At 35.7% G+C, this 24946-nt stretch overlaps 1 protein-coding gene across 16 annotated transcripts in view; it reads right to left on the reverse strand.

The window, feature by feature from the left end:
- Positions 1–24946, reverse strand: part of BBX (BBX high mobility group box domain containing) — a 273907-nt gene that overhangs the window by 67004 nt on the left and 181957 nt on the right. For all 16 annotated transcript variants that reach the window (XM_050781996.1, XM_050781993.1, XM_050781992.1 and 13 more), the window contains 3 exons: positions 16261–16456; positions 12237–12304; positions 533–613 (listed from right to left, as the gene is read on the reverse strand). In XM_050781996.1, the coding sequence (XP_050637953.1) occupies positions 533–613; positions 12237–12304; positions 16261–16456 (345 nt within the window). The remainder of the gene's footprint in view (positions 1–532; positions 614–12236; positions 12305–16260; positions 16457–24946) is intronic.

Consider the following 24946-nt stretch of genomic DNA (forward strand, 5'->3'; position numbering starts at 1 on the left):
TAACGATAAGCTTCTACAAATGCATAAATGTAGTTATTTCTTTTTTTTTTTTTTTTTTTTGAGGCGGAGTCTCGCTCTGTCGCCCAGGCTGGAGTGCAGTGGCGCGATCTCGGCTCACTGCAAGCTCCGCCTCCCGGGTTCCCGCCATTCTCCTGCCTCAGCCTCCCGAGTAGCTGGGACTACAGGCGCCGCCACCACGCCCGGCTAATTTTTTTTGTATTTTTTTTTTTTTAGTGGAGACGGGGTTTCATTGTGTTAGCCAGGATGGTCTCGATCTCCTGACCTCGTGATCCGCCCGTCTCGGCCTCCCAAAGTGCTGGGATTACAGGCTTGAGCCACCTGCGCCCGGCCAATTATTTCTTAATTAAGAACTCTAGAGACCCAAAATACCTTTTCCAAAATTGGATTCTATTTTCCCACTTATGGTTGAGCTGAGTAAAGTTCTTCATGTCTTTCAGTTACTGTTATCAGCCCCAATTTAAGCCCACTTTACAATTTCCTTGTTAGTTAAGTATCAATTGTAATATATTACCTCGGCAAACTGAAACAATGGTGACTTCTGACGTAATTCAGGAGATTCTGAAACATCAGGCCTGCATGTGCCAGAGGATACCTGAAACAAAGAAAGATAACATATTTTCTTTTGTACCATTTACTGTGTTAGGTAAACATTTAATGCTCTATCTTCATTTCTGATCTTTATTATCAACAACAGTTACAGAAACGTCACTTTTTAATCAAGTCTTTTTCTCAGGATATACATTTCCTCTTTTCTCAATGCTAACACTGACCCACTTTTGCATTTAGGTGAGAATTGCTTTGGTAGTCAACTGTTATTCAAAAGTCATAGGAGGCTCAGAATGTTAGAGAGGGAAGGATTTCATTATTCCTCTGATCTAAACCCCTCACTTTTCAAAGACGAAAAAACTGACACCTCCCCTCCCAATGCTAAAAAATCCCCTTAGTCTTTATTGAAACACTGATCACCACAAGATGTAAATATTTATTTATTGTACTTCCTCTCCCAGGGGCTTTATTTAATGCATTATCTCCAACACTGCCTGGGTACAATGTAGATACTCAACAAGTATTTGTGGAGAGAACTAATGAAAGCTGACAATAGTTCTCTTAATCCCAATTCAGTGTGATTCCTGCCCACTTTCCTGAATAATGAAGTTAGAGAGTCTAGGCGGAAAAATCATCTTTCACGTTAAAGAAAAAAATGAAAGTTACAAATACGTTTTAATAACTTGTTTTCTGATTACAAAATAATCCAAGTTCACTGTTAAAAATCTGAAAAAAAAAAACCCCACCAAAATGAAGAAAAATCACCTACAATGTTACCTCCCAAAGATAAGCACTGTTAATACTCTTATATATTCTTCCAGTTGTGCATGTAGGTAATTTTTAAACGAAAGTAGAACATTCTACTGCAGTTATGGAATGTTCTTTTTTTAAAAAAACTTTAATATTAATTTTTCTGCATCACTAAGTCTTCTCCAGTGTAATTTTAATAGCTGCATGTGATTATATTTGATGGGTAAATCCTATGGAAAGAGCCACTAGTCACCCAGATCATGCTCCTAAAAACAGTTTCTCACTGACCCTCTTAAGACACTGAGGATGTGTTTCTCTAACAATGTCACAGGCCACGGGGCAGGAGCAAACATTTGAAATTTTAATTGTCACCTTTGGATTTTAAAGAGTAATGGTCACCTTCTCCCAGAGAGAAACACATTAGTGAAGGTGCAGAAGCTTTAATTAATTTGCCACCTGTGGTCTGGCTGCAAAGCCTGACCCTCTTATTGTCACTGACTATTTGATATGCTGTGCCAAATGTCCCACCAAGGAGACACAAAATGAACTAAAAAGAAGGCCAACAAATCCTGAAATTTATAGCCACAAAAAACTGGGAACTCCTTTATTGGAAGAATACCTGAATAAAATATATCTTTATAATTTAGAAGTATTTTTAGAAAATCAACTTCTCTGCTTTATCAAAAAATCTATGTGTTTGACTCCTAGATTATTTGGTAAATAATCAAAACTTTATTTACATTCAAGCTTAGGACTTTTTGAAAATTATAAAATGTCTGCATAAAGCTTTAATAAAATAGGTGTGCATAAGACAGAAATCTATAGAAGATATTTGGAATTAAATGTATTATTATTTAGAGTAGCTACACTGCATAAAGTCTATATAACATATATGCTTATTTCAGATCCCACAATGCACAAGAAATAGTGACCACTTAGGAGGAGGTAAATTGCCCTATGGCTTAGAGTTCATATTAACAGCATGAAGAAAATTCAACTTTCTTTTAACTGTCATTTATAGATTATTTGGCCACAACAACACATCAATTCAGAAAGTTGAAAAGTTCATTAATACCTTTTGCAAATCTTTAGGATGGATGGTCTCATATACAACTTCCTATTTGAACACATAATTATGAAGGCATCTATAATCCTGCACATGGTTTGTCAATTTTAGCATGCAATCAAATAAGTCTACACATGTTTGTGCTTATCATGCTCCTGACAAAGAGGGGATGCACAATGAGTATCTGTTGATTAACTTAATTCTCTCCCTATGTATGTGAATAGGAAGAATCTCACATACATAGTGACCAGGCCAGGAGTACAACAAATGCTATCCAATGACTAAAATAACAGTAATAGAATCACTAATGCTGTGGATTTTACTCTAGTGGACCACGTCCTCTCTCAAAACCTAGTTACTCTTACTTTAAAGCATTACAGATTTTGCATACATCTTCAGTGTAGTATAGTGGAAACAGCACAAAATTAGGAGCCAGGAGAATTGGGTTAGTACTAAGCTATGTAGTTAGCCGACTTGGTTAGCTGACCCTCTAGTCCACAAAAGAATAGAGACAACGTATCAGAAGGGGCCAAGAGGGCAGACAAAGAAAAGAAAAAAGAAGCGGGCTGGGAAAGAAAGAAACAATGCCAGCAGCAGGCTAAGAAAAGGAGAAGACAGAAAAGCTGTAAAGAACAGATACAAATGTTTCATAAAGCACTGGAATCTGTCTAAAACAAACTGAATAGGGAAATAGCCCCCAAAGTTCTCTAGAAGGCATCAGCTCAATGCAATAATTATTTGCAACCATAATTCTAAGTTGTCAAGGTAAGAAAAACTGTAAAACACATCACTTATTAAGAAGGCAGAAATCCGTGTGACACAGGTTAGACATATTTCTTCTGGGGATCTAAAATCTCAAAACATAAAAACAGTTCAATGACATGGCAAATATAAACATGAAGAATTCATTATTGAGTACCTGATAAGCAAGGCATCCCATAAAATGTATATATCTGTGCATACACTGTTCTACACATGCATCTGATAAAGAAATAAGAAATTCTATCTATATAAAAGGGAGAGAATACTTCCCACAAAAGGCTCCCATTTGAGCAATGTCATTATTCAGAAGGTTCCAGAGGTTGTGAAATGTTTAAAATATTGAGCTATATCATCTTGATGTCTGCATTTAAAGTACTTCATTTATTTTTATTAGGTGGGGCACACTTTTTATGGATAAAAATCAATTTTGTAATATCTATTCCTATGCTAGAACCAGTTTACTTTCTAAATACAAAATAAATGGCCAAAGACATTTGTTCATTAATTAAGAGTAAAGAAAAAATATTAAATAAGTAGTGGTTAAATAAGGGAGAAAAAAACCCAAGAAGCTGTTTCTAGAAATAATCTCTGAAATAATCGGTAAAGCCACTAGGTGTTGCTATACGCCCAAAAACGAAAATAGCTAAAGGGATTTTTGTTAAGTACATACTCATTTGATTTACCCAAATTCAATTCTCTCCTTGATTTAGCTATAATTCTCAATAACCATGGAAGGGGAGTGATTAGTATAATTAAGAATTTCAATAATGTAGTATTTTTTTCACAGGAGCAATTCATATAGTGAAATTGAATACATAAAAGTGTGAACTGGCCTCCTGATACAAAACAAGATCAAGTCAGTTACATGCACTGTGAGTAGTTTGGAAAGCTAGGTTGTTATCATGAGCCTGTCCTTACTTTGCAAGACACAAGACCACAACCATGCGCTGCTGGCATGAACACATGGTCAACAAAAGGGGTATTGCACTGGTAGTATCTGAGCCATACATTCCTACCCTTGCTAATTCAAACATTTATTGATTACTCACTCATTCAACAAATACTTAATAGATACCTATGACATGCCAGCCACAAAGACTGCTACTTTCAAGAAGCTTATATTCTACTTGTATCTAGTAGGTGTTAGGGAATAAAATGATGACCAAAGGAAATGTGCCTAACTAACCCTTAGTTGCTTGCAACTCATGTGCAGGGGACAGCAACGTCATATACAAAAATGTAAGTGCATAATGGTGGAATATGACAAGGTCTACAGGAGGATGGAGAAGCAGCCTTCATTCTGCGTGGGAACAGCTGGAAGGAAGATAGGTAACGTCTAAGACATACCTTAGGAAAACCAGGAGTTCTCTCACAAGCGTAGAAACGATGTGGTAACAGGAGGTGGAAAAGTATGAAGGCAAGAACCCTGTGTGTTTGAGAAAGTGACTTTCTCAGTGTGGCTGAAAAATACATGCATCGGAGTATAGTGGGAGAATCTGAATTCTACATGAAGAAGTTTGAAAATTGGACTGGAGGCAATGAGGAGCCAGCTGAGGTTTTCAGTCAGAGAGATGTAGTCAGGTAATTCTGTCAGTGGAGTGCAGGGTGATGCTGGCTGGGGGTGACTGGAGGCAGGAGGCTAACTGGAAGATTCAGGAAATAAGCCAGCTGAGATGTGAGACCCCAACTGAATCAAAGATGGTAACTGCCAGGCTTCAGTAACTGTCTGGCAAGAAGTCAGAGCTGAGGGAAAGGGGTCAGAAATACAATGCCTGTGTTTCCAAGGTAAGTTAAAAAGGAAATTTGAGAGATGGAAGGAGGTCTGGATGGAGGCGGTGGGTGTCTGTTATGAGAAGAGATGGTTTTGGGGTAGACGATTCCATCTGAGAGTTAAAGGAGAAGCTGGTTACCAGCGCACTGCACTCGGCTACCTGACGCGAGTGGTGCACTACATCTGAGAAGAGTCCCTGGCCACCATGGCGGGCATAACCGAACAGCAGCACAGAGCTGAGCACTCCCACAAGCAGAACACATGTCGAGTCATCTTGCTAACTGGAAGAACACATCCTTGGTTTTCCTCAGGGCACTGGGGCTGCTGGAGTATGGATTTTACCCCATGAGTCAAGTTCTCCTAACACTATAATCTGTGTGGCTGAGCACTAGTATGAAAGTCCAGAACAGACTCCAGGCCAGTTGTAAAAAGAACTGCAGTAGCAATTGAGATAACTCAGATCACCTGCCTCAGTTTCCTCATTTGATAGAGTAGATACAATGCCACTCTGCCTACTTGCCTTCTTCACAGGAAACTGTGAGAATAACATGCAACAGTGTACATCACTGTGCTCTCCAACAACCACCTAATTGACAATAACCACACCTCTCTTGTGAAGGATGCCTCCTTTATCTTCCTGCTCTCCACCCTTCTCTTTTGAGCCCAGCTCTCTTTCTGCCCACCTTCCACACTACCTTTGCCTTCATCTCTGAGAGCCCAAGGAGGATACTCAGTGTCATCAATGCAGCCTAGGGACTCATGGAGGAAATGTGATTGTAAATCAAGCTGGGTAGAAGGACCCAATTCTCTGGGCTTGAGCCCCACTGTGGACAGATGGTAGTGGCTGGGCTCTTTGGCTGGATGGGCAGGTCCAGCCAAAATGGGCAGTGAAGAGTGACATAAAGGGGGAGCCACCCAAGAAAAGAGAAAGCTCAGAGAGCTCATTTCCTTTTCAGGGTAGAATTTAAATAAAGTAAGCTATAAAACTTTGGGAAGGTAATAAAAGTTTTGATGAGGTTCAGGTAGGACATTGGGGCAAGGAGTTTGGAATTCAATAGATTAAAGTATTCTGGAATAGTCCAATACAGTAGCCTAAAGGAGGCACATATCTAATTAATTCAAACACACCAACAAGCAGAAACATAAATTACCTCATTTCATTGACGTCAGAAATTAGAATAAAGAAAGTGAAAAGTTTCCATTTTATTAAAATCTGTATTTGTTTAAAATTGTTAAAAACTCAGCATTTAAGATGTGGACATAATCATTCCTTTATTCAACAAATATTGGTAAAAATCAACTTTTCTCTGTCTCAGATTTTGCCTATCTCATCATTTAATGAAAAACGATGTGGCTTTAAATCTAGTATTATGAATTTCTCATTCTATGACCTTTGAGAAGTTATTTCACCTCTCTGACCTAGTTTCCTCATTTATAAAATGGGGAAAATAATAAACCAGCCTCATAGGGTTCTTGAGAGAATGAGTTACTCAATGTCAACTGTGAACACAGTGCCTGGCCCCAGAAAGCACTCACAAAATGCCCCTGCTCTGGCAGCGATGAGCTTCAGTAAGGGTGCAGCACAGGTCAGCACGCAGAAGAAGTGGCCAGAGCTAAGGTTGGACGGGCAGAGGCGGAATCATCAAGGCCCCTGTGTGCTGCAAGAAGACTGAAGCTAGTTCTCCCGGGTTGGAATCCCAGTTCTGCCACTTTGTAGCTTCACCATCATGGGCTGTTACTTTACCCTTCTCTGCCTGTTTCCTCACCTAATGGTAAATATTTACTTATAAGGTAAATAAGACTTAACTCACAGAGTTGTTACAAGGATTAAGTTACTCTTATGTAATACACTTAAGAATTGAGCCTTGGAAAAAATGTTCAATACATGTTAGTTGTGATATAATAACAACTATTCTCGAGGCAAGTGGGTAGACCTACTGCAGTTTAAATCTTGTCATTGTTTTTGATCCCAACTTTCTTAGTCTTCCAGTGACAATACTTACATATAATACAATATGAAATTTTTTAAAATATAAGACATTATACAGTTTATAATAAACTCTAAATCTAAATATAATCAGTGTTATAAGGTATGAAACTAACAATATGGGATATGAGAGATTAGAATAAGGAGGGAATTGAATTGGCTCAAGCAATCATAATCATGAAGGACTTCCTAGAGGAGGTGACAGATTGATATTACAAACTTACAAGGCAAAATATATTTATTACAGGTTCAGTATCCCCTAATCCAAAAATCTGAAATGCTCAAAAAAATCTGAAACCTTCTGAGTGCTAACATAATGCTAAAGGAAATGCTCACTACAGCATTTCAGATTTCATGTTTTTTGGATTTGGGATGCCCAAAAGGTGAGGATCATACAAATATTCCCCCAAAAAAACCCTCCAAAAACTGTAACTCTAAAGTACTTCTGGTCCCAAGAGTTTTGAATAAGCAATATTTAACCTGTATTTTTGGATTTTAAGAAATTTTGATATATAAGCTTTAAACATTTTAAAATGGGCAGATCATGGTGAACAAATGAAAATCAATGTGATTTCCTTTTAAGCTAGAAGTATCATGTGAAGAATTTGCTATATCTAAAAACTTGAACCTTAAGACAGTATCAGCTTCGTGCTGTCTGGTTTGTTCCCTGACGTGCCTTATACATAGAAGGCATTCAATAAACACTTGTCATGTAATTAAATGTAAGAAAAGATGGCACACAGTTTGGCACTGTTCAATTCTCAGAGAACATGACCTTTACAGTCCTTTTATGGAGGTATGCCATCATCTATTAGCATCTTCTCCACTAACCTGACACTAACTCAGCTACTCTGCTGACTTTGGACTTCCTATACTGATTTCTCCCAGATATTAAAAAACTGTCTCCTTCTTGAGCACCTGGTGATAAAGACAGTAAATTACAACTGTAATTTCTGCTAAGTTTTCAATAGACAAGGAACTCTCTCTCTCTCTGTGTTTGTGTGTGTGTGTGTGTGTGTGAATGTATGCTGGTAAAGCATATTACAGCCTGTGGGAGAAATGTCTGATATAATTTAAACTTGCAAGTTGAATATGAAATGCCTAGAATAACTTAACTAATGGTAATAATATTATATACCTGTAAGAATTATTTGCAGGAGAGTTAAAAGTGCCTTACAGGTTTTATTTAATTAATCTTCACTGTAGCCTTTAGATTTGAAGGCAAGCAGATATTATTATTAGCTCCACTTCACGGGATGGAAGGCAAAGAAAAAAGTGGCTTTATCACTACTTTACTGTCATTATCTGTTGGCTCCAACAAAACAGGCATTCTAAAAGCACAAACCCAAAGTCTAAGGTACTTCTCATATATTTGAAAGTTTGGCTTCAAACAGTCATTCAACTACATAGATATTGATACCTTCGAAGCTTTTCATCAGCTATAATTAATCTGCCTAACTTATATTCTACTTTTCTCCAACCACCCTCCCCTTCTGTTCTAGCCAAGATGAATTTATGTTGCTCACTTAGGTCTGATACTGGATGTCATCCTTTCTGAGATTAATCCAAACTGTTGTATACATGGTATGGTGAATAACTGCCCCTTCCACAATCTGAATTATATCACTCCTTGCCTTGTTTTTTAAAATTTAATTTAGCTTTCCATTTTTATTAAAGTAACTAACAAATATAACAGATTTCTAGACCTGGAGATTACTTCTAGAAATTCTAGATCAAGTACTGACAATTTATTGTATTTTCATCTTTAGATAATTCTCTGGTATGAAACACAAGGGCTTAATTCTCTGCCTTCTCATTAGTTCTTCTCTGAGTTTGATGTGAACATGATTACTTTTATTTGTTCTGCATTTTTATTTGTTTCTTTAAAGTTAAACAAAAAAACAACAACAAAAAAGGAGACATTCATTTAAACTTCTGGGCACTCTATTGAATAGACAGGCTCTCATCTCTGCTGCAGCTCCCTGTCAGCCTATTTTTGTCTGGCACTTACATTTTACGGATTAAACAACTACATTTGATTTCTGATTTAAATAATTTGTTGTAATCTCATATTCACTGGACACACTCCTTTCCATTTCCTTCATTATTATGGGGTTATTTACTAATGAGACTTCTATGCTTCTATTTTAAAGGGTCTCGGTAGTGACATGCTTAGTCTGCTATTTTGAGCCACGAGTCACTCCTTTATGTCTTTCTTGCTCAGTGTATCGATTTTGCTTCCTCAATCAATAAATTCTATAACAACCAACATTGTTTTAAATAATTTATCCCAAATAATTTATGTATTTCAATGTACTCTGGGTATAAAAAAAAAAGGCCGATTATGTGAAAGTAAAAGAAACAAAACAAACTATCAAAATGCATCCATTTGCTTCATCACAGACCCAGTTACCACAATGAGACTATAGAATCACGCTAGGCTTAGTAACAGCGGCACATAAAAAATGTTGAAATAATAATGCAAAAAATCTATTATGGTAGATTAAGAATTGATCAGGAGACAGAAAGAAAGAGAATACACAACATTTTGTTTGTTGTTATTTGCCCGTTGATATCTCAAGAAATTATAATTTCTCTCTAAAACTCTAAGTGCATTTCAGGCAGATCTAGGAAGCGGTATAGGCTTTTAATCTGGGACTTTATTATTTCAGTTACAGTAAGCCTCTCTACCTTCTAGAGATGCTTTTTTTTTTTTTAAAGAAATCTATTCCTTATGTTAAGATTTTCATATTTAAAAAATAGTCTTTTGAGGAGTTTTTCTATATGGTTAGGTCTCAGGTCAATGAACAAAAGAAAACCTTCTCTGTTTAAGAATAATATTTGAGAATAAGGGTTCTGTCATGGCATTTTTAAAAGCGATTATGATTAGACCATTTTTTGGTGGCAGAATTTTTGTAAAATGTCACTTTGGTCTTACCTCACAGTACCAACAGGCTTCACAGTAATTTTTCTAAATGTCAGAAATATGAAATTTCTGTATTTCTCTTATCTCATTATCCTGCTAGTCTTCTTAGGGAAACATAAGTACATATTTATTACATTTGTCTCATGTTCATCTGCCTATGTATATAAGCCCTTAAAGTTCTATGATCATGTCTACATATCTGGAATAAGACTTCACATAGAAATTCGGGTGCTAATGCAGTCTCCTGAGAGCTGTAAAGTAAATTCTCAAACTACCTATATTTAGAGACAGCATTATTTTATACAACTTTCACTGTTTAAATATCTCAAGATTATTTTCAATAATGACCTAAATATCTCTGAGATGGGAAATACTGAATATGAAGAAAGAGTTGTGTTCTTTGAAGTGGTTCTTAAAGACCTAACTGCTACCACCTTCTTCCTTAGCATAGATTCTCTTCTCCCATTATGGTTCCCTTCTTTCAATTGTTTAGCTTTTTTTGATTCTTTAGCTTGAGAATTCTCAAAACATTTCTACTTCAGAGATAAAAAGGTCCACCACTGTGTTGAGTTGCATGTGTCAAAACTCTGCCTTCTTAAGAAGGAGTAGGAGAACATCTCATTGAAAAGAGCCCAAAAGGCAAACTTTAAGCAAAAAGGGGAAAAAGAAACCATGCTTTTCTTTGACTAGCATCCATGAGTTCTACAGATGTTGATTTGTTTACATTTGTACTTGAAGTTTAAAAAGAACACTAAATAGATGTTGGGAATGAAACACTACGATAATTCTAATAGTTAAGAAAGATGATGCTGGCTTTCACAATTCAATGCATGCTTGGAAATCATATTGAGTCAGACGTGTTGAAAGGTCAACTGCATATTATTACTCCAACATTCACCTTTGGAACATGCTTGGGATACTCTACACCTAAATGACAGTTTGATTTGTTAAGAGGTAGCAGCAATGTGTTAGAAAGTGAAACGATGCCTGACAATGCTATTATGTTAGAAACTACAAACATGATGAATAATGAGTATGCAAAGGCACAAAGTGACATGTATGCTTTTCCAGCTGAAGATTAGCAGAAAGTAAATAACTACCAGTGTATTTTTGTACACATTTGTACATTTCTTGCTGCACTGAAGTGAACAGAATCAAAATAATTCTGTTAGATTGAATATATAGTCAACAATTGTGGATCCCACATGTAAACTATAAAAAACAAAAACCTTTTATAATGTAAGTAGGTTATTATCTAATTACATTTCTACAAAAACCACTATTTAATAGCCTTCAAGTATAATAAGTATGACACAATCACAACTAAAAAAAAAAAGTAAAAAATATGACCCAAAATAAAATTGAGTCATTGTTATTTGGCCCTAAACAACAATTCTGGTTGGGGATTGAAAAATTTCCATCTCAAAAACCTGAGTGTGGTAAAATAACATGACCTGTAGGGCAATTCAGTTGGCCTCTGTTAAACGTCTCTGCGAAATAGGGGAATTCTACAAATGCAGATCGTGCATGGTTAACTGCCACTATCTGCCCATCAAAATCATACCTAAAAATGTTTAGCCAAAACAGTCCAATAACTAGATGATGAAACCAAGTTCATGAAAGCCTAGGTCCTTTTTCTGTTTTAAAGATTACAACAGGCTAAGCACGGTGGCTCATATTTGTGATCCCAGAACCGTGGGAGGCTAAGACGCTTGAGCCCTAAAGTTCGAGACCAGCCTGAGCAACATGGCAAAACCCTGTCTCTCCACAAAATACAAAAATTAGCTGGGCTTCGGGGTACATGCCTGTAGTCCAAATCATCCAAAGGCTGAGGTGAGAGAATCACCTGAGCCTGGGAGGTCGTGATCATGCCACTGCACTCCAGCCTGGGCAACAGAGTGAGACCCTGTCTCAAGTGGGGAAGGGAAAGAAGAATAAAACAATCCTGAAATGCCATGTTTCCTAATTTTCAAAACAGCTGTTTGGAATTATTCAGGTACCAGAGAGACTGACAGTTGCATATTTTTAGCTATCATCTTCCCACTAGCATGTGAACATCACCAAAGCAGAGAATGTTTCGAATAAATGAATTATAGCACCCAACTGACATAACCATGATACAGTCATGGCAAACACCAGTGATCTATATATTGCATTACTACAACCTTACATGTAGGTTCAGAAAACCTCAACACCTGACTTGTGTTTATATCCTCATGGCCTTATTTATACCACTTATTTTACACTCAACACACAAAATACACAGAAAGATCTTAAAGAGAAAGATTATAAAGTTTGTTCATGAGCTATAAACAGTGAAAATGCAGAATGAACAACGTAAACAGACTGTAACTGTGTTCCCAACCCGCAACATGAGCAGAGTGGAGATGGAAAAGGACTGGCTTACCTCTGGTGTGCCAAGAGCATGTTCTCCAGCTAACAGCAGCATACTCAGGCCTCCCATTTGAGTAGGATCTAAATAAGTCAAAAACAAATCATCAACTTATAAGCATAAAGTACATACAATCCACAGAGTCAAAAAGAATACTCATAAAGACTAGCAATTAGAAATCCAGCACAACCACATATAACTTTTTATAAAAAAACTTTTAAAAACTCTTTATGCAACAATAACCTGGCATATATGTGTCTAGTGCTCATACTTTGTGAGCCTCTTGAATACCACTCTTGTCTCACCATTCCAACAGTACTTTCTTCAATACCATTGCTGTTTGTAACATTAATTTATCTCCTAATGTAATGTTTCTTTCCTTACTGCTTGGGGAGTTAAGATAAGATTTTTTAAACAAAAGAGTGTTATTCTCAAATTATTAATTCTGCCATGTGAAATCAGGACTAATTTTAAAATAATAGGCTATCAGATAACTAGAAAACAGAGAGAAGTTTTCCAATCAGGCCTGTAAAATCTGGTAGGTTTTATTCAAATAACCTTTCTTTAAAGTTTTAAAAATAAATTTACATTAACTGATGTGTTTTTGACATTTTAAATCTTAGGGGTAGTCAAACACATGCCCAAAATGCCTTCAAGGTATAAAATTAATGCTTTTTATGTTATCAAAGGTCTTTGTTTTCACTATTTCAAGAATCAATATAAACAAAGAAAATAAAAACAGCAAAGTGGTAGATCTATAACCCAGGCTGTATCTAAACAAAGAAAGCAGACTTGGGAATAATGGCTCATGCCTATAATCCCAGCACTTTGGGAGGCCAAGGCAGGAGGATCTCTTAATGCCAGGAGTTTGAGGCTACAGTGAGCTAAGATCGCACCACTGCACTCCAGGCCTGGGTGACAGAGTGGGACCCTGTCTCTAAAAAATTAAATGAACAAATAGAAAATAAATAAAAACAAAGAAGTTATCAAATAAAAGGCACCTGTGTCCTGTAAGTCTGTCCTGAATTAAAATTCAGAAGTGTAATGAAAGAACATATGTCAAAATGCCTAACTCGGTATCTCTCCTCGTGCATATAAGGCCCTTAATCAATGTATATTTAATTTTAGGAATCTACAATTGAAAATGAGGATCAGTCATAATGTTGCACAAAGAAATTTCGTTGTTTCTTTTCTTTATTGGGTTGAAGAGAGGTCCTTAAGTACATCTTTGTATACAACCTGTCTTAGGAACTCATAAAACAACTGTGACTACATGTTATAAATAGTTTTAAAAAAAATTGCAAAAAAAACTTCTGAGGTAGTAAAAAAAATGGGTAGGGGTTGGGGGAAGAGGTTATTAGAGGAAAAACTATTTTACCAAAAGATCAGGGGGTCAAAAAATAGCTCAGCATTGGAAGGCAGCCACATAGGAAGACACACACAGAGAATACGCAGACAAACAGTAGCTGGTTTGATGAAACAAGGCTCTTTGGCGTTGTTTTAAGACTCCAACTTTAAATGTTAAGTTTAAGAACTACTGCGGCTGCAGAAATAGATACTTAAATCTACTTAAAAATTAAGAGGGGGAAATGAATTTGCTAGAAAATAAAAGTTTAGTTTGGTTCTTTAAAAGAGAAATACTTTTGCAGCTGTCATCCTAGAGATCAGGAGGATTGGATGATAGCTTTCTAAAGATAAAAATGTGTTAGTTCAAATTACAAAGTAAAATAGGAACATGATTATGTGATAATTTATATACCAATGTGACTTTGCAATAAGTTTGCTATACAGATACTGAAACATAGGCCAAGAAATTACCAACATCCTTTATATTAATTCATACTTACACAATGTTATTTAGAACTATCAAAAACATATTCACATACATAGGATGCTTTCTTTAGTTCAATTCAATGAAAGGGCTTGCACTAAATTACAATATACACAGCTTTCTCTTCTTGGAAATCATACATTTGGTAATATGGGGTTATTGAGAATTGCAAAATGTCATGTGACAAGGACTACTGGGCAAACAAAAGAGATTCCAGATTGAGGAAAACAATCTGGCATTTAGAAGTCCTCTATTGTCTCTTAGATTCAGATGCCTAAGCACCAGGTTTTAATTAAAGACAAATCAGTTCACTTTCATCTTGTTGAAAAGGAACATACCTGGAAATACCAGATCAATGTTATCCGCTATATGCAAGCCTATCAAGAGTTCTGAACATGGATTTGCAACATATAACCCAAGCCATTATATAATGAGATAAATGCAAGGAAGGTGTTATCCTTCTTTCCTGTACTTTCTTTTGAGAACACATATCTTAAATACTGATCTGTAAAGATCCTGTTTGAAGTCTGGGTTCGACTTTCAATTTGCAGGTAAAAGGCGGATTAATAAAGTATCAGAAACCGTGCTACAAAAAAGATATCTTTCATAGCTTTCTGCAGTTCACCCAAAATTGTTATATGGTTTGTGAAGAGCAGATGTATGCAAAAAAAAAAAAAAAAAAAAGCCAACACCACCAACAAACTACATACCCTGATCTAGATTGAGAATTGGGAGAAAAAGCAATGGATGTTACATGATGACCAAAGAAATTCAGCTGGAAGCCAGTCATCTATATACTCTTTCTGGGTTCTGATAATACGATATTTTAGAAAGTACTCCAACTGATATAACCTGGGAAGTCCAGAAAGCTCACCAAGACTATCTAATAACAAGTGCTTTGAAGATAAAATTGTACAAAGTGACAGCTAAAGCAAGGACAGATATCTATGTCTGATTCTTCTGGGATATGTAGAAGCATCATTTTGGGAGTTTATTTAGAATGACACTACAGACACCCACATAGCAATCACCTGAATCCTTCCCCACCACCCTCCTAGAATGCTGCCATTATGTTAGACTTCATTTTTTAGAGGCAGGGTCTTGCTCTGTCACCCAGGATGGAGTGCAGTTGTAAGGTCACAGCTCACTGCAGCCTCGAACTCCTGGACTCAAGTGATCCTCCCATCTCAGCCTCCCAAGTAGCCAGGACTATAGGCACATGCCACCACACATGACTGATTAAAATAATATTTTTTGTAGATTATATAGAATACTGCCACACACTTTATATACTATGAATCACACAGTGAACTATAAAGTCTTGTTAAATTTATTGGTTATTAAAAAAATGTGTTATCACAATATCACTCAACCTCTTTCCACAACCTTTCCATATGCAAATAGCTCAATACTCTGATTTGGAAGAAAATTTGCTTCTAATACTGAAATAGGAACCCTATAGCTCAATCGCAGCATCACTGCCTTTCCCCTGCTCAATCTGCTAATTTCATCTGGCAAACTCCTCTTTTGATTACTGTATTGCAATAGCTAGGGAAGACAGAGCCACTTGCAGGGTGAATATAAGAACTTTATTTCATGGTAATACATGATTTAGCATACCTTACCACCCAAAGAGCACTAAAGGTCCCATAACAAATGGCACCGTCTGGAATTTTAAATTTGTCTGACCCATACATGAATGGACACAAGAGGAGACAGATAGGATGGGAATTCTAAGACACAGCTGTCAGGTCCATCTCAGATTTGTGATGTACTTGTTCATATTCGTGCCCTCAATGTTTCCAATACCCAGATGATCTACATGATTGTGGCTTTTTAAGTAGCATGATAACTAAGGTGCATATTGGGATGGCTTACTGGTGTGTATGTGTGTGTAAGCCGTTCTGTGAACATAAAATTTCCAAGGCTTCTAACAATCTCCATGTTGCTGTCTACTTTTCCATACTGTCAATGTCAGGAATTCACATATATTTATAATGACACTACCACTGAGGCTATATATCCTTTTTAAAATGACATGTATTCTACATATATATCATGATCCAATGCTTGAAAATACGCTATATCTTTGCCACTGCTTAATATTGGTCATACATTTTGTCCCCCTGCCCCCTGTATTGTTTAAAATGCTGCCGAAATGTACTGCCCTGTCCTTAAAGAACAGGTGGAAATAGTGTCTCAACTCACCAGCCATTCCAAAGTTAAGCTGAGGCATTTCTTCAGTCTTTGCTTTCTTGGGGCTTGGCAAGTCTCTTGAAGAGTCAGATGGGAAGGCCCAAAGTTTCTTTCGTGGATTGACAGTGGGTGTTGGGGATTTCACAGGCTTGTTTGTGGTAGGACACCATTTGTAGCCAGGATTTGCTTTCATAAATGCATCTTTATACTACAAAGAAAAGGACAGATAGTAGATTTTAATTAACAAATAGACTGAAAAAGTTCTAAGGGCTGTCACACCATTCCCTTATTTAGATACCAAGTGAGAAAAACAATTTCAGTGACTTCTGTGGCTCTCCTTGTAGAAGAATGACAATCTCAGCATAGGGTTCTAGAGATAAGACATAGAGTTATCTAATCCATTTATGGGATAAGCATTCAGAAGCTGTATACTTTGTGTTCTTTAATCCTCAACTTTAAAAAGTAGTATCCAAAAAGCTTTCTGACCTTGGTGGGGAGAGGGAGTTGTTTATAATGGAATGAGCCTAGGGCTCTGGAGACAGAAGCAGGTTCAAACCCTCAAACTTCCACTTAGGGCTACAGTAACCAAGGAAGAGAAGGTAGCTTCTCTGTGCCTCAACCTTAGATTCCATAAACTGAGAATAATACCACCAGTGCCGAGGGTTGTTGGAAGCAGTGGTGCATACTGCATCGACCATTTCTTTAGCTAGCTGTGGACATTAAGCAAGTTATTAAACCTTTCTCAGCCTCAATTCCTCCACTTACAAAGTGTAACCACACTTGCCACCATGCCAGGGGTCTGCAATGAGCATACATAACTGAATATATAAACAAGCTCTAAGAGCGCTGATATGTGATGTTGCAATAATCCATCACAAACTTTGTCTTACTTGGAGGTTTCAGCCTTCACTGACAACATCTTTCTCCTTCATTTTTCTGTGGCTTGCTCCTGTTACCATTTCTCTCAATTCTGCTACCTTTTATGTCTTGCATGACAATAACATGAAGCAAAATACATTTATGCTATTTGTTACATATTGCCAAAAGTTATCTGTTAAGAATGTATTTTCCACATATTCTTCAATTTTTATTATTGCTAGATATTTTATTAAATTAATACAATTCATTCAATCCCATAAGCTTGCCTTTTAAAATGGTAACTTAATGTGTGACATTAACTCATTATAACCTCCAAACAGCTTTTAATTTTACCCAATAGTTTGAAAAAGGTCCTTTCTCCTTGGTATGTACTTTCCTTATACCAAGGCTATACTTTTTTTCCTATCATTTCCCTTTAAATCATATAAATGAAAACTGTGATGTAGATAATTATGCAATGTTAACTGACAATGGTGTAGAATTATTTCATGTTATCTTAACTCAAAGTTTCTGAATAATCCATTTTTTTTAACCTGTAAGATATATATGCCTATTGATACATGGATACATGTAGAAGGAAAGTAAGCATAAAAAAACTGTAGAATACAGTCCCATTTTTCTTACAAAAATAATTAAAATTGGAAACAAGGCCAAACTAGAATTTACCATCAAAAAGCAGAACGTGTCAGGAGTTATCAAATGTGATACAAGAGACACACTACCACAGTGCATTCATGTGCATGAGGGATTTACATATTAAGCTGAGGCAGACAAATAGCTCTGCCTGCTGTCTGGAAGTGGAAAGTGACAAATGGCAGGGTGAGGTGAAAATGGAAGTAGCAGACGCATGCATCATTATTGTGTCCCAGTAAAAGCACACAGGCCGGGTGTGTCAGATGAACAGTCACTTGAACAAAGGTCACCACTTTATAAAGTGTCAAAAGACTTTCAAACAAATTGATTAACATATTTGTCATGATAAATAAAATTATCTATTTTTGGGAGGGAGTAGTTTAAAAATTTTAAGAAGGAAGTCATAATTGTGGAAAATGCTAGACAGGTGTCACCAGAATGATGGCCAGCATCAACTAATTTTAAAGCACCAATCATACCAACAGAGTCCAGCTTAAACTAATTGACAATGGGGAGCTGGTGCTGAAAATCACATAGAGCAGTTATAATCACCACATCCCAATTTCTCTTGCATGTATTCCACTCACCTATCCACATCTCAAATATTCTGTGAGCACTGACTAGATGACAGACACTTGCTAGACACTGGGGAGAGAAAAGAGTATGAATTTGATGGAGTCCCTGTCTTCATATTGCTTACAGTCCACAGTTTACAAAAAAATATATAATTTCTTTTTACACATGGTCCATAAGGCTGGACCATCGCTTCCTCTGGCTCAGGCAGGAAAAATGGTTTTACAATGGATCTGCAAAAGGGCTACCTACCTATATGAGTTGGAATAACTCTGGGCAAGAGAAAGGCCGGGAATACGTGGGGTTTTATGGAAAACAATAACAGAAGTTACTATAAGGGTCTACACTCTGTAACTGTATCACAATATTAATCTTGCAGATTCTTAAACTCAAGGTAGATGTTCAAAACCACGTTCATGAGTTCAATCAAGTATACATTGAGTGGAAGAGTTAAGAATGTGAGAGAGAGAGAGAACAGAATAACACACAGTCTTTGTCCTTAAGGAGTTTAAAGTTTAGATACAGATGCCATCAATTCATGTAAAAACACAAGTTAACACAAGCAGTATATGAGCATCAAGCGAGGGTGGAGGCAGGAAGAGCCTCAGGGTATGAGGATGTCTATCTGTTCTTGGAACCTGGCACTTCATCAATCACTTGCTCTGATTTAGCTAAAAGAGACAATAGTAGAAAGGCTTAATCATTTGTTGTGATGAGACTATTAGGAAAGGAATTACAGAGAAGGCTGGGTAAGGGAGAAATGGGGGAAGACTCTGTATACGCCTCTGAAGTGAATATCTGAGTGAAATTATTAGCGTGCAGGTCAATCATGTGGGCAAAATTCCTCATTACAGGACTGAAAAGGCCTAAGAGACAGGCCCCAGATATCCAAGGCCAGACTGTTCATACTGATGGTGGGACGGGAAGCTCACTTATCCTCCAAAAACATCAAACAAGCTATCGGTCCTAAGATTTCAACGGAAGACTGTCAGATAACAAAATTTTTGTTAAAAATATTGATTTTCAAAATTCTCCCATTACATAAAAATTCATCTCATGGCTTCCAATTTCTTTCTGCAAATTTCCAACCAATTAGATAAGCTAAGGGAATCCTGCTTTGCAGTAGACACATAGTTCCTGACTTACCTGTGGTGCTTGGTAAATGCTGGATCCCTTCTCTCAGGCCCCATCCACTACCACGTTTCAGTAGCAAGAATAATAAATTAGAAATCCTGCTACTGATTTTACTGTTATTCAGTATTGGCATCAAATACCCTTTGTCACAGTATTTTGTCTACTTAATATTTGATAATGGCATTCTTATGTGACAAAAGACAATATTCTGTCAATCTTTTAAAAACGGAGTCTCAACATTACTTTTCTAGACCACTTACAAAAAAATGCAAATTTGATAAACAAAAGCACTTTAATTTTAATAAAAGATAGACTTACCAACTGTTCTCCATTTGCCTGTTTTTAGTTGGGAGGAGGTGCTATCTAAAAGTCCACTAGTATTTCTAGTTATTATTAAGGTCTAGATCTTTTCAAGAGGGTGAAAGAGAAGTCGCAGCCCTAGTGAGATTCAGTCATGAGGGACCCTGAGAATGTCTGTATAAATAAAGACAGATGACTCCACTGCAAATATATGAAGTATCATCTACCAAAATTGTGAAAAAGAGATTAAACTAGAAATTACTGGATTTCTGAGAAAGAGCTATAACACGTTTTACTGTATAATCATATATGTGATAGAGGGCTAAGTGAATCTCTAGCATAATAAATTCTGAGACAGCTGTTTCTCTTCCCATCCACAAGCAGAAATCACATTATACAAGGGTAAAAGAAGAGAAGGAATTATCAGATAAGTGGTACTAATCTGTACTTTCTTAGTCTGAGGACCTTTCCTTCATAAAAATTCAAAATTATAGTTCAGATAATACAACTCAATGCATTATCTGATCTGAATTATTCTTGCTAGCTGTTTTTAATAGAAAGAAAATTAATTAGACTGTTTCACATGACAGAACACTGAATTAAATTTACGGTTTGATTGAACAACAATAGCTTAAGTTCTACATTAAACCTGCAAAACTTTCATAATAAAGTCACTCCAACAGAAATTATACACTTGAAAAAGTGGTTTGAATATGTGACCAGGAAATTATTTGGTTGTTGTGTTGTAGAAATGTCATAAATGAAAATTTGAAAGCAAAGAAACTGGCTACTTCATGTGGCTATAAGGGTGAAAATTATTATGGCAACAGTAGTTTTTTTACAAGTATAATTTTACTCCCTAATCTGAGTAATTATGAGAAGAGTCAGTTTAATCAGTGTGCACTAATTTTAAAAATTGAAAATTCAGAATTTATTTAAAAATGTAATTTTGTTACTTTTTAAAAAGTAGACAGTGATCTGTCTACTAAGATCTGTCAATCTAAAAATTAACATCTGAAACCAAATACTAAAACGAGTTTTGAGAGACACAGTTTAAATTCTCAATTTATTCCTCATTAGTTACGGAGTTTTTATAGTCTTTATAAATTTATTTGAATATTTAAATACAAGTGTTTACTAAACAATTGGCAAATGGACTAATATTTCAAAATCAAATAGTTCACTTAATTAAACATCTATGTTGCTAAAAGCTAGTAATAACACTGAATAGTATTGGCCAAATTGGGCAAATGATATTTTTAGTTTTGTTCATTTTTGTGTTTCAAAGACTAATTTTTGCATTTCAGTAGGCCTTCAATATATTAACAGTTCATAATAAAAATAATCATCATGTAGATAGAGAAGTATGAAACAGAAACAACATAAAGCCGCTTATCAGAAATAACCCTAAAACAAACATTTGCATAGAGTTTTAAACTTTATGTAATGCTTGTACATATGTTTCCTTATTTGTATTTTACATCAACTCTGTGAGGGCAGGCATCTTAATTGCCATTTTACAGATGTGGCAATTCAAAACAGTATGAGAAGGGAGGTTAAATGAGTTAGAATTTAATAATGTAACTTAATAAAATGAGTTTATAAACATTTAAATGTTTATAAAAGAACCTGGACATGATATAGCAATGTTCACAAAGTTATTATTATCATACCAAAAGCAAACATCTGAATATTTCTTTAAACACAGTAAGAAAGTTCTAATATCTAGAACACAGGAATGGAAAAGGTCTCAGAAGCAAGCAATGTTGTGAAACATAAAGCTGACATCTTTAGGTTTACTATCTATATCCCACAAATGTGGTGGGGTCCCTAATTAAACCATACTCAAAAAGTATAAGCCATTTGATTAGAAGCAGCAAAAGGGGGCTGACGAAGGAGAGAAATGGCAAGTGCTAGCTGAGGGTGGACTCCCCAACCCCTGCAAAAAACCCAAACAAAACAAAAACCAAAACTACCATGGAAAAGCAGAGAGGATATTCAAAAGAATAAAATAGTTGAGAATTACTAATAGACAAAACATTATTCACAAAAGTCTCATCAAGTCACAGATCATAAAGTAATTCCTGTGGAAATAACATGTTAAAGGTTTCAAAAAAAAGTCAAAAGATGTTCTGAATACTTTGAGAAAGTATGTAAACAAAATTTTAATGAAATTTCTAGGATAAATATATAAAATAAAAGTTTTTAAAAGAAGAGTAAAGTTTCATCTCTGTGGAAATCATTTAGGTATAGCAGCTGTTTCTCAGAATGCTGGATAAATGAGGTGCTACTCTAATAGTAGGCAAAGTGCAATAGCATGCTTGCTAGAATACAAATTATACTATTTGTTAAGCATGATGTATTACAGTTAAGAAAAGTTCTCCAGAGTATAATACAAGAGAAAATGAGAGAGTATTTTCTTTGGAAAAGAGTCCATATCTGATGAACCCAAAACAAGGGAATGAATGGTCTTTACAAAAATTATCTCAGCTGAAAATAAATACAAAAAAATAGATTCGTTTTGTCTGGAAGAAACATAAAAGAACTAATCAATAAAAAACCCATGGAATTTTGTGGTGGTCAAAACCTTTCCCAGAATATTGACAAAAATAGATACCAACACTTTCAAAGGGCTAGTATAGTTCACCTTCAAGTTGCATTTTATTACATTTAATTCTATAGCTGTTTTATTGGCATACAGCTGAACCTCCAAACTTTTAAGTCTGGTCTCTCGTGGGTTTTTGCCTTATTTACCTTTATATCATAATTTTCTGTTACTCTTCTATGCATAACCTAGGCTCCAGGTGAAACAAACTATCTGGTTCCTGAAATTGATTTCAGTTTCCCACACCTACTCTTACCCTTTTCCTTCTCTCTGAATCCTTATACGAAAACCCAGGCCAAATTCTGCCTACTTTGTAAAGCCTTTCCTGATCCACTTCCACCTACTTCCCTCCCCAGCACAAGCAGATTCTTCCCATAAGACTCATGACATTTTATTGTTACCATTCTTGCCATAATTACCCCAATATACTTATCTTTCAGGCACCTAAAGAGGACAGGGTGATATACATATTAGAAGAACAAACAGGAGTCAAATGGGAAAGAATATCCCAGCTCCACTGTATACTAAATGTATGGTTGGTCAAGACACTAACTCCTTAGGTTCCTGCTCTGAAGAATGGGAATAATCTTAACTCACTTTACAGGTTGGTGCTTATGTTATATGCTAAGCACAAAAAGGACCAATCAATCAATAAATGCACACATTCTGCCTCATGCCTATGATGCTAAAACAATGGGTATGATAAAGGTCATTCAAATTATTTAAGCTTTCCAAATCCTTCCCTCCTCTTTGTACTGTGTTCTAGCTGAAGTTCAAGATGTGTGATCCTCTCAATTTATCCTTAATTCATTATGATAATTAGTTTAAATGACAAATAGAAGGTTCCAGCAGTATTGTAGGCAAAAATGCAGAGATCTGTATTCCTGTAAGAGTACATACATGAAGATGTTAAAAGGAAAGATATAATTGTTTCTGTGCCTCCTAACTGGCAGTCACACGTTCAAAAATTAGAACCTGTGAACATCCACAACACTGTATCATCATGTACATTACTGAATTTAAGAAAGCAACCCAGGTTGTAACCTTAGAATAGTCTTCTTAAAATTACTAACGAATTATTGCTCTAATAAGGTTCATCAGAGAACACAAAACCCGCTATCAGCCATTTTTTTCCAGCAACTGAAATTAGTACTGGGAAATAATTTAAGAAACTAAAAACAAATCCCAGAACAGGTGCTTTGTCTTACCAGATGCAATAATATAAGATAATCAGGAGCAAGGAAAGGGGTCAGAGGAAATTTTCACGAACAGGTAAACAGACAATCTTTTCAAAGTTGTATTATTACTCACTCTTGCTTTTAAAATATACTTCTTTTAAAAACAGCAAGAAAAAGAAAACATTTCTCACTCAATTGATAATGGCAGGACAGATACTGGCAAACACCACCTAAGCATTCACACCCCCATCCACACACTATGCTGAAAGAATCTGTCTTGCACCCTAATGGACAACATCTAAAATTTGAGGTTTAAAATTTAAAGATTACACATCTAAAAAGAGTTTTAAAAATGATTGTGTGTTGGGGGAGTCTTGAAAAAAAGACCACATTTATTAACGGCGTTGTATCGCTAGCTACTATCACAAAATCTGGCCAAATTAAAGGCACTTATTAAGTATTTGTTCACTGAACTGACATTCCAATTAAGGCTGCAATATTAACATAAAAAGCACCAGCACAATTATATGCCCTTTAATGTAACTGCAAAATCATTTAGAAAGTAAGTTGAAACAAGTAGGAATCACTTACAACTAGGGACCAATTGTGTAATAATTTTGAAAGTAGCTGAATCTTCTACACTTTGCAGTAGAAATGAAGCAACATTTCATAACAGCAACTACAAACAAGGCAAATTATAACGTGGAACATCAGTTACAGTCTCCACATTTAGTAGATTGCACTGGGCCACCTTAACAGATTTCATTTTAGTGCCACAATGGCAAATATTGTGAACCTAATTAAGTAATTAGTAAGGGATTTCCTATATGAAAATAATACTTCCTCTTCTTAAAAGTGGCCACCTACTGGGTTTATAAATTAGGCGTTTTTAAGAAAAAACAAACAATATACTGGGGACAGGCTGCATGTTATCCCAAAACAGCAATCTAAAACAAACTCAAGCGTTTAATTATAGGAAGCTTATGCATTTCCCTATGAGGTTTCAGATAATTATTTATTTTACTATATAAGAATGACTATGAAAAATGTAAGACTATTTAATGGGAAAGTTTTACTGTTAATTACTGTTATGCTATGGTAATCTAATGAAATATTTAAAATCATGTAGGTTACTGTAATTGATTTTAAATTTTCCACAGGCCCTATATAGTTAAAATCCTGTCTTTAACAGTCAATGCTTGAAGTCTTATATGATTAATTATATAATTATTAATACTATTATAATTAACAATCATAATCATTAATACTATTACAATTAATTACATTAATACTAATAAATTAATAATTATGCTAATATAATTACTAATTCTAATTCATAGTAGCAACTATGCTAATAATTTACTCAAGATTCAAATTTCCATGAACATTTCTTAAG

Source organism: Macaca thibetana, chromosome 2, assembly GCF_024542745.1.
Source record: "Macaca thibetana thibetana isolate TM-01 chromosome 2, ASM2454274v1, whole genome shotgun sequence".
Classification (NCBI taxonomy): domain Eukaryota; kingdom Metazoa; phylum Chordata; class Mammalia; order Primates; family Cercopithecidae; genus Macaca; species Macaca thibetana.